The following is an 11245-nucleotide window of genomic DNA, read 5'->3' as shown; positions in this document are numbered from 1 at the left end:
GGTTAGATGAACACCTTGCTGGGGTCATTTGACCCCAGTACTCTTTCCTGCCATGGCAGGGGGTCGGACTAGATGATCTGCTCAGGTCCCTTCCAACCCTAGAAACTATGAAACTATTAGCAGCTCAGGAACCACAGTGATATGCATAAGTCTTTGCCAATGCAGAGCAGTGATCCCAGCTCACCAGTTACCCGTCCATTAACAGGTTGCCTTTTCCTGGGTGGAAGATGGAGGAAAAAAGTTTGGCTGAGGCATTGGAAGGAGAAAAAACAAGCAAAAGCCCAGGTTAAAATTTGCAAACAGCTTGCGTGACTTTGGAGCCTGTGGTAGACTTCAAATGTGACTGAAGTCCAGATCTTTAAATCTATGTACACATCTAGTTCCCATGGCCCACCCTTGAGAAGTCTGTCTCATTGAAAGTCAATGCATCCTATGTACCTAAGACCCAGTTCCCCATAGGCATTTATAGGTACCTACCTCCTACTGAGTTCAATACCTACCAGCCTGCAGGAGTTAAATACCCTACACATCTTTGTGGATCTAGTTTTTAGGTGCTATGGAAAATGAGATTTAGGCTCCTACATTTCTTGATGCCTTTGAATATGCAGCTGGCACCTATTGTATATGAATGCCTTCTCCCAGTTCAGAGGAAGAAAATGTTTTCGCTGCAGAAAGGCTTTGGAAAACTGACTTAAACAGCCCCCATTCATTACAGCTGAAGTGTGAATGTTGGAAGAACATGGCATCATTAAAGTAGTTGAGGTTACATCTGAAGTTGGCAAATTGTTATTATATTTTTTAATGAGGGCATTCATTTATTTATTTTTCCTGCCGTGAGTGGTTTATGGCATATGGCAGATTGTTACAAATGGGTGAAATAAACACTTCCCAATCGTAATGATGTCTCAGGGGCTCACCGCTGCTCAGCTGTTGCGTTTTTAGAATAACCAGAACAAAACAGCAAATGGAAGGGTCTCTGCGGGGGTTTGGGAGGGTTGAACAGAGCGAGTCTGCATCACAGGAGCCTTGGCTTCAGGGCCTTTGCAACCTTGGCACTGTTGGGGATGTTGGGGGGACAGGATGGGGGAAGGGGCAGTGGATGGGTTACTACTGTGGGACTCAGAAAGCCTGGATTTTGCTCCTGGCATGGCTGCAGATTTGCTGCATGACCCTGGAAAAGTCCCTTCCAGCTTCAGTGCTTCTATTTCCCCCCCACAACTTTGACTATCAGCCCAACAAGGGAGAGACTGTGTTGGTACACATGGGTTCCTGGTCCTGCCAGGGGCCTCTCAGTGCAGTCTGTATAGATAACAATAATGGATGGAGCTGGCATCCTATTAGCAATGGTTGAAAGTGGTGGCTTTAAGGGTCTTAGATCAGCTTCTAATGGTTATGTTTCTGCAGCACAAGACCCTCCACACCCAGACTGACATCTTTATGGATAATCTCAGCAGAGGCTAAAAACAAGCCCTACCTAAAGGTCTGACTGTCCAAACACACTACCAGTAGTCCTCCTAGGGCTGACAGAGCCACAGTCCAGGGTGGGGAACAGTAGCTTGCCCTCTTGCTAACCAGGATGTACTGATGCTGTGAGCAAAGAGAGGATTTTGATGCATCTTTAAGGGTGAGGGACTATAGTATGTTTCCAGCAGTGAATAAAACCCAAACCCAACCCTACCAAGGTGATGCAGAAGAGGCAAAGAAAGAAACCAACTGATCTGGCTTCATGGTATGCAAAGGAATTATTAGTAACAGATAGAAGGGATTAATTTGATTTATCTGCTGCCCATGATACCAACAGAGACCCAAAGTAATTCCACCAGAGAAAATGGTGTCACAGAGATCAGAATGGTAGTGGTGGATGGAAGTACAGAATCTGGTCCCTAAAGGAGTCATTGTTACATATAGGTGCAAAAGAAGCACTGATTTTTCAGGGCACATCTACACATGCACTTTAATGCACATTAGCCTATTTTAATGAGCATTCAAACATCACAAAAAACTCATTCTCTTTAGCTAATGTACATTAAAATAGCCTAATGTGCCTTTTCTAGTACCTCACAGTAAGCCTCAGGGGCTCCCCGCTGCTGAGCTGTTGCGGTTTTAGAATAACCAGAACAAAACAGAGTAATTTTTGTAAATTTAATGTGCATTACCTAAAGCGCATTAATGAACATGTAGACACAACCTCAGTGCTCATCTCAGCCAAGTGCAGCCTATGTTACTACTGTTTACCCGGAGCAGGTGAGCGCTTCGGCATGGCTATGAAGTTGCTGAGATCATGGCACAACCGATTATGCTTCTGCTCCGGTTACATGTTGTGACATATTGCCATGCTCAGTGATGCTGTGAGCTGAGGCTCCCAAAAAGCAAAGGCAAGGTGGAAAAATTAAAGGCCAATCACAAAATGGGCTCAGATGAGTTTAAATGGAAAGATTCCCCTAGGAGGAGAGTTGGACAGAGCCTTAGACACTAAGGGAACTGCAGGGCAATGTGCTCTGGCCAGGCTCAGAGGACTTGCCTTTGATAGACCTGCAGTAGTACTGCATGTTATACCTTGTTGGGCCGCAACAGTTCAGTGTCAAATCAATGCTGCTGCATGCACTGGGGCTGTGAATAGAGAAACAGCAACAAGGGGACTCATGTTGCCTATTTCCAAAACCCACTTGAACCTTGTGGGTTTAAAACCTTGATCTGAATACTATCAGGCTCATATTCCTAACCCCTCTGCCCAGGGCACATGTTGAAAAAGAGCACAGGGATAGAAGACGGAAAAAATAAGTGAAACAATAGGAGGGTGGTAATAGCATGGGGGCAATTCTGCTTTTAATTGCAAAAAAATGGATTTGTGGAGAAATACTAGAGCTTGGACACACGGCACATTTACACTTGTGCAGCTTAAGCTGGTTTTGGACAACTGGTACAACTTAAGCTGGTTTCAGGCAACAGGTGCAACTTATGCTGGTTTTGCTTTAAATTATATTAGTCTTGAGCAGGCAGAGATCCTGCTATCTGGGAGTAACTGCATAAAGGTGGTGGCAATGAGGTGACAGATGAACAAGCCTGTTTGCTTTGTGGACTATTCTGAGATAAGCTGCAGATGCACAATACATACACATCATAGTTTTCCCAGGATAATTCTACAGATTTCAAGTAAGTTACACTAGTATATATGGTGGTCAAGCATTGCACATGGCTACAAGGAGAAATTGTGGAATCTCCATTCTTTTCAAGAGCATGTTAGACAGACACTTGGCTGGGATGGTTTAGTCAGGGATGAGCTTGCCTGGAATAGCGGGGCTGCACTAGAAGACCTTCTGAGGTCCCTTCCAGCCTTACTTTCCTATGATCCTATAGTATGTCATGTATGTCATGTGCTACAACGATATAAACTCACAAGGGAGGGAGGTAGGGGAATAACTGAGAGTAGGACTGGGTCATAAAATACAATAGAAGTGGGAAATTAAATAATAATAATATGTCCCTGGCTGGTATTATTTTTAACCAAAATTTTGCTGGAACCTAGAGGTGGGGGCAAGCTGAGTTGAGCCTTGGACTCTATTTTTGTATGATTTTTGAGGGTACATGTGGTAACCCACCCTGTTTTAATCTCCTGTTATACTTCCACACAGAAACTCAGAACCATTGTAACACAGGCAGGTGCCAAGAGCAGACATTACAGAGAAGAAGACATGAAATCCCCAAGGGAACAAAGAGGTAATAGGATGTCTTATGATATAACGTCTTCTTAACCCCAAGCAATTAGCGCCTGGCTCATAAATCATGCAGGACCATGTCATTTGTACATTTTTTACGCCATCTAACATAACAGTGGACCTTCTCATTATCACCTATGGGTGTCTCATCCTTTTTTTTTTTTTTGAAACCTGCTAAGCTCTTGGCCCCAGTGATACTAGTGGCAATGGGTAAAGTTTTGGATGGTCCTAGAGCTGGAGATAGGGGCCGACAGCACACATGCACACTCTACGGCCATTCAATCAGCTGTTGGGAAGCTCAAATAGAAGCCTTTGTGCTGGTCCCATCTCAAATGATGGCAAAGAGGAGCAAAATTTAGCTGGAGTCTGGTCGACCTGAAATCTGCTGTAAAACTCCATGTTGACTTTGATAAAGGCAGAGCAAAGTCAAGGTGTAGTGCCAGGGAGTTCTGCACAGGGCCATCATCTAAGCCAAACAGTTTGCCACTTGTCACCAGCAAGGGCAGAACAGCCCTGCAGGGGTTTGGGGTTTTGCAATACCTGCTCTGGGCCACAGCAGTTTTGTTAGCAAAGTTTTGGGGTGTTGTGAAACTTGGTTGGGTTTCAAAAACCTGTCTGCATTTCTTAGGAAGATCTGTGGCTTTGATTAGGGGCAATGAGACATGTGACTGTTGTATCGACCCTACCTTCTACTTGACTTCTGACTAATACACTTAACCATGTCTCTCATGCATCTTTGGAGGTAGAGGCCTGGGCTGTACAGGCCATAAAGATTCTGGTTTGAAAAGTATTTTACTGCTACCCATGTTACCGCCTCCCACTGAGCCCCCTTTCCTGGGTGAGTTGCAGTCCTTGTAATTCCTGTATAAACCCAGTTTTCTTCTCATTCCCACTTTCTCCCTTTGATTCTTCTGCCACGCCTAGATGTCAAATCTGTGGGCAGGTCCCTGGAGGGAGATGGCCTTGCTAACAGGTCAAAGCTCCCTGGGGTGAAACCTCGCACTTTGTTGCAAGATAAACTCAACGCATATGCCAAGGGACTTGTGCATCCCCCACCCCACTCCGTCAGCTCCCTGTGTGCCCCCTCTTTGTTTCTGGGGCTGTGTGTCTCCCCAACACCACAGCTGCTATTCTCCATCCCCATTTCAGGGGCTCAGTGGAGCCACTGATTCCTTTCTCCCCCCATACCAGGGGCTAAATCTACTTTTTGCACCTTGGGTGTTACATTGGGCCAGGACCAAGAGGTCCCAGCCATGGATGGAGTGCCCTAATCCTAGAACAATATAAACATAAGGAGATGAACTCCCCGGCCTGAAGTGCAGGACAGTCTCAGCTCCCAACCTTACAACTGCTTATGTATGAGTTCAACCTTAACACCATGGCTAAGTACAGACAGTCAAACAGCCTGAGGCTGAAACAATTCAATCTTTGCAGGTTTGACTAAGCTGTGTAGACTGAACCAAGAAGCAAGTGAACAGACATTCACTTTTGATTCTGGAAATGCAGCCACATGCCTGCAGTGGCTCAGGCTAGAAGCTGGGTGTTGCTAGGACGTGCCTCCCTGCTTGGCTGGAGTAGACAGTTTGAGACAAGGCCAGCCCACCTGCCCTGCAAGGGGGGAGTTGTGGGGGAGGTGCAAAGCATCCTGGGATGCTGGGGGACTGTGAGTTAACTTGGATCTAGAGGGGATCTGGGACAGGAATTCAATAAAGAGATTTAAGCTAAATCAGTTAGGTCTGATACAACATTCATCCAGGTTTATCTTATACCAGTTTCAGCCATTTTGATGGTGGTTTATGTGCACTGAACTTCGGTTGTGTTTCAGATTTGCACTGGCTTCTGGTATATAAGTATACCAGTTTATGTGTAATTTCTGTCGTTAGTGCACAAGGAAACCGCATTGGCTTCCATGGGGCTTTGATATGCCTAATGTTAGCATATGCATTCATATTTGCCAGATTTTCGGGATATTTTTTCAGCTTCATTGACAACCCGCGGCTCTCTCTTTGTAGCCCTTGCAGTGATATGACCTAGGAGACTAGGTGAGTCTTTCCTGCTTCTGTCTCCAAAGACATTTTTTCCAGACCATCAGGACTGTTCCCAATAACAATATGCTCATGTAGTCTGAGAGACTGGCTGAAAGGGAATAACTGTGTTTAGAGCTACGTGCAACAGGCTTTTTGGCTGTAGGATCTGACTGGGTGTTCAACTTTCTAATAGGCTAGATTAATCTATGAGTGCTCGGGGGTAAAACATTCCTTCACCAGCTGGTGGTTAGTATTAATTAGTGAAATTTATTTAAATCATTTTTTTATTGTGTGTAAAACTGGCAAAGAATGCCTTCCCAGCAAATATGGAGCTTGGGGGGAGGAGAGATGGTTATCAAGAGACAACCACACTCCAGAGAAATAGTCACACATCTGAGTCTTGTGAGGTGCTGGCTCCTGGGCCAGTATAGCTGCAGTTGCACCTAGTCATTTTCTATTTGTGTACCATTTTCTCTCCCTTATTCACTGCCAGAGCCTGCAAACCCAGCCCTTTGTGTCGGTCATAGCAAATAGGCCATGGATTGAATGGCTCTCTTCAATGCTGGGTGGGAGCATATTCATAGGGTGTGGCTGGACCTGTTCTGTGGACCCATGCATGACTTCAGTCTCCAGAACATCAAAGGGGACCAGGGCAAAACTATGACAAGTAGGTAGGTGAACCGCATTGATCTGCCCTCAGTACTGGACCATGTTAGTAGGGCAGAAGCAAACAAGGTCTGAGAATCATGGGGGGGTTGGCTTACCTGGGTAAGGGTGGATGCCATTAGCAAACACGGCTTCTGCAGTGGGCTGCCCATTAGCTTGTGGTGGGAGGCCAGTGAAACCATTCACCCCAATTGGAGATGGGATGCTAGGCACAGCTGGTGCAGTGATGCCAGGAGGTGTGCTTCCACCTACAGAGAAGGAGAAAAATCCACAGATGAAGAACTCAATAGGCAGTGACCAATCCAGACATCAAGGTTGTCTTGGGAGAGCCAGTAGGAAACTTATGGATAATATAACAAATGGAGGACAAACTCTTTGACAGGTCAAACCCATCCCACAATGACATGGGCAGCATCTACCATTCCAAGTGAGACTGGGCTACGTGGCTCAGGCTTGGGAAAACTTAACACGGGAATCACTGGCGAAGTGTGCTCAGCTCCTAAAATAGGCTTTGTCTCCAGTGACAATCGTCTTTGGATGGACCCTTGGCTAGTGTCCACTGGCCAACCTTGGTGACTTTGTGGGGTCTGGCCATGTTTCGTTTCTCACTACTGTTTGGTATGAAGATAATACATCTACACAGCACAAGGCAGTAATGTGGAGTAAGACCTCAGCCAGCTCTGCATGCCCTGGCTCTCTGCAATCAGAAGCATTTAGCCACATTGATGTGGTGTAGTGTCTGGGCTAATTATATCTATTTATCTATCTATCTATCTATCTGTCTGTCTGTCTGTCTGTCTAAATAGATAGATAGATAGGTAGATAGGTAGATACAGATATTTGCTCAAATGATGCAATGCATTCATATAGCTTTGCTGATCCTGGGTCTGGAGCAGAACCACTGCACATCACTGTCTTGCATCGTGTAGCAAATATACAGCTATCCCTACATGGCATGGTCTAGTACTGTGTAGACGCACCCTGGAGAGCATCTCATCTCTGCTGGGTTTCAGTCCTGAAGACACCAACCTCTGGTTTCAACTGAGTCCAATGACTGGATCTCACATGACCAACCTCTAGGGCTGTAGTCTCCAGAGTCAGGGCTCCTTGGAGTGGCTGGCTATGAAGCTATGAAACTAGTCTTCTAGGAAAGGCAATACATGCTAGAGTTTGTAGCTTTATCGCAGCCATGTGGACAGCAACAGATTTCTGCCCAAGCTTGGGTTGGTCCTTCAAAATGATGGTCCCTGAGACTGCCAGAGACAGCCAGCCAGCTGAATTCAGAGGTGAGCTGCTGCTGCCTGTCCTACAGAAATACAGACCCCTCACACACTGATCCCAATGTAGGCCCAAAACAAGGTCAACCCTGGACTGACTTAATCTCATATTTTACTGCGGCAAACAGCATTGGTTTCACCTTCTCCTTACCCTGGTGAATCAATGCTAACTTTTCTAATGCCAGCAGGGCCCAGGGAAGTCTGGAGGGAACCTAAAGTGCTGCTGCCGCCTTCCTTCCTCCCCCAACCCTGTACATCACCCCAGCAGGCTCCTCCTAGATTTCCTGAAGCTCCTGTCCACTTAACAATGCCTCATTCACCTCTCTGCCTTTGTGCATCACATTGGAATTAGGCAGCTAAATATACCAGAATAAAAGACCAAAAAGGCTGTAATTTTCACATCACAGGTACAGAAGAGAAGGAAAAGCCACAAGCACCATGGGTGGGGGTCAGAGAATAATGATTCCTTTATCTTACACCTCTTTTCACCAGCTCCTACTTGCTTGGCAAGGAAGCTGGGAGAGTGCCGTGCTTACCCAGCAGTAGGTGGGAAGTGCTTAGGTCTAAATGAGCCCGGTTCCAGTTCTCTCTGCCTTTGATTGTGCTGTTTATTAAGGCAGTGCTTAGGGGTGTCTGGTGAAATCAAAGCCTCTGGGCTGCTGGGTTCTGCACAGACACCAATAAGAAGACTCAGGAAGTTTGCAAAACAAACAGGCACACCAGACACGGGGCAGGAGGAGAAACAGAGGCACCGAGGGGGGAAATGGCTTGTTCAAAGCCCTAGCAAAGACATGAACAGAGCCAGCTTTCCTAAGTCACCATCCCACTGACTTGTAGACCACACTGGCTGCATCTACACGAGATGCTTAATGTGCAGCTGTCTCATAACTGTGCAGTAGCGCATTGCAGCACGGACATACGCTCTTGAGCAGCATTTTTAGGCTACTGCACAGCAGCATCACTAAAAAGGCATTTGCCAGTGCTACTGCGCAGTAACTCCAGTTACTGTGCATTTAGTGAGCACTTCATTAAGCAAGTACTCAATGAAAGGCGCAGTAACTACGGTGCGTTAATGAACATGTAGACGTGCCCCATGTCTCGATCTAGTCTATAAAGCGAGCATTAACAACCCATCCAGCAGGAAATGAGCTGAACGTGGCCTTTCCAAATCCTTGGGATCCCTTTGCTTCAATTCTACAACCAGGCACAAGTAAAAGTAGGGGCTACTTCCCTGCTTTTAATGGAGTCTCCTCCCTGCCACAGGTGGCTTATTAAAAATATGTCTGAAGAGCAATTTCCCTTTAGTTTCTGGACCAGATCACATTATCCAGGTGTCAGGTCTTCTCAAAATATTTCCCAGGAAAGGACCACTCCCCATTTTCCACCCCCCAAATCTTATTTTAGCTGGTTGGGTACTATGTTGTGTGATCACTACCCTTTGGGCACTTTGAGGGGAAAAAAAACAAGCAGTTTTCAACAAGCACCAAGCTATGCTTCCTATCTCCTCGCCACGGATGAGGGAAAGCAGCTTTGTTTGAATGAGCGGAGTCCCAGCCCCTTGCCTATGGGTACAAGTGCTGGGGTACAAGTGTTACAGAAGTCCCTATCTCAGTGGTCCCCAATCTGTGGTACAGGTATCATCAGCAGTACACAGACAATCTGTCAATAGTACATGTTAACAGATTTATTACAATTGCTGGTGGTACTTAAGTCTGAACTGAAAAATTTGCGGGTGGTACTTAAGGTTGTATCATTTTAAGTTGGTGGTGCGCAATCTGTCAGAGTTTGGGAACCGCTGCCCTATCTAAAATGACGATAGGACAGTATTTCACCATAAAAGGGCCTGATCTAGCCATGCCCTTAAGCTGGGGCTTAGCTTTGAGCACATGCATAAGTGCCTCAGTGGCCTGAGTCCCTAGGAGAGCACCTCTATTTATGAACCCTTTTATCTTAATGCATTTTGATATGAAAACCCTAGACTTTTGCTCTGCTGCAGTGCATACAATTTTAGCACCATGCTGCTGTCCAGAACAGACAAGTTGCTGCTTCCCTTTTGTTTCAAATGGTGCTTGCCTGAAGAAATTCCCTCCACGCAGCATGGAGGACCAGGGAACAAGCAGTGACATCCCGAGGTTCAAGGGCAATACTCTTTGCATACACCATCAGCTTGAATGTCACAAAGGCTAGTTGAAATTTCAGTCGCTTTTATGGATCTGTCCTCTATTTGCATAGGAAATGGGATTCGTATTCCCTAAGCAAGCAGCCCGGAGTTGATGTTTGTTTGTTTGTTTTTGAGGCTTATTCACATCCTTTCTTTAATTCTTCTTTGCAAAAGCCCGCTGGGGCCACGTGCCTTGCTAGAGGAACTTGGCATAGCACCATTGCTGCAAAGGGAACCGCACCTCTTCATCCCAATCATGGGTTTGGTCCTGTAGTTGGAAAAGTCCTGTTGCAACTATACATCAAGAGAGACCCAGACATTAAAGGAGAGCACGACACCAGTAAACATGGCAGAGAGGGGCCAAGTGACATTTACTGTTGCTACCAGGCTGACCAAAAGTGTGGTGCATAGGTCACACGTGGTCCAAGCGGATGTATAACAGGACCTTTAGCTCAAGGAGACTACAGGACCAAGATTGCAATGCAAGACTGCTCTCTCGGTGGCCCCTGCTCAGATCCAGAGGGTGCACTGCAAGCCGGGATCTGTTTTCAGTAGGCTGCCCTGGTAGTGAAGACAAGGGTAGGGACCATCTCCTCCGTGTTGCAGGAACTTGGGGGCCCACCCGGTTAAGCACCTGCTCTGGATACCGTTACAAGACACTTGGATGCTTATTTTGCTCCCACTGACTTCCTGGCCCTCGGGCAGGGGGCCAGACCTGATGCTTTCGCCAGATCCCTTCCAGCCCTAACGTCTATGAAATCTATGAAATCAGGTCTAGTGACTTGCTATTTCAGACCTTCATGCTAATGAAGCAGTTTTGTACTGGGATCCTGTCAACTTGCACGTGTGTGTCTAGGCATCAAAAGGTTTGGACCCTCCCAAGAATCAATTCGTCAGCAAAAGGCAACACAGGCAACTTCATGCACACTGTAAAAAAAAGGGGCTGATCTTAAGTACGTCCCAGTGTGCCATCCACCGCCTTGTTGCAAGAAGAGGTTGCTTGGGTCAAGATCAGTGATACTGAGGTCTCACCAATGTAACCACACAGGGACTCACACAAAGCTGCATGGGGGGGTGTATATGGAAGCAGATGGGTAGCTGCACCTCTTCGAGCCTTTGTTTCCCCTCCCAGCTATTGCCTGCTGGGTCGGGGAGCCAAGGACCCCCGAAACCAGGTAGCTCCAGGAGGCGTGGCCAGCCTGGTACCTTGGATATTTCTATGCTCCCAAGTCCCTGTTAGCTTAGCTTTCTAAGGAGAATTTTATTTGCTTAGAAACTACCCAAGCTAAATGTTTTCATTTTTTTCCCCAACACTTTCTCCTCTTGGATTGCTGTTTCATGGGGAATTCTGAAGCATTTGCTTTACATTTCAAATTGGAGCAAGAGCACACTTTGAAA

At 46.3% G+C, this 11245-nt stretch overlaps 1 protein-coding gene across 10 annotated transcripts in view; it reads right to left on the bottom strand.

Annotated features, from left to right (window-relative positions):
* CELF4 (CUGBP, Elav-like family member 4) overlaps nucleotides 1-11245 on the bottom strand; it is an 860358-nt gene that overhangs the window by 82563 nt on the left and 766550 nt on the right. For all 10 annotated transcript variants that reach the window (XR_002100356.1, XR_002100357.1, XM_019531828.1 and 7 more), the window contains exon 8: nucleotides 6508-6657. Coding sequence is in view for 8 of the 10 variants with exons in the window: in XM_019531828.1 (XP_019387373.1) it covers nucleotides 6508-6657 (150 nt within the window). In the remaining 2 variants the exon portion in view is untranslated. The remainder of the gene's footprint in view (nucleotides 1-6507; nucleotides 6658-11245) is intronic.

This window comes from Crocodylus porosus, unplaced genomic scaffold, assembly GCF_001723895.1.
Source record: "Crocodylus porosus isolate Cpor-Errol unplaced genomic scaffold, CroPor_comp1, whole genome shotgun sequence".
Taxonomy (NCBI): Eukaryota; Metazoa; Chordata; order Crocodylia; family Crocodylidae; genus Crocodylus; species Crocodylus porosus.
The sequence above is the reverse complement of the archived record's forward strand: the minus strand, read 5'-3'. Positions and strand labels throughout refer to the sequence as shown.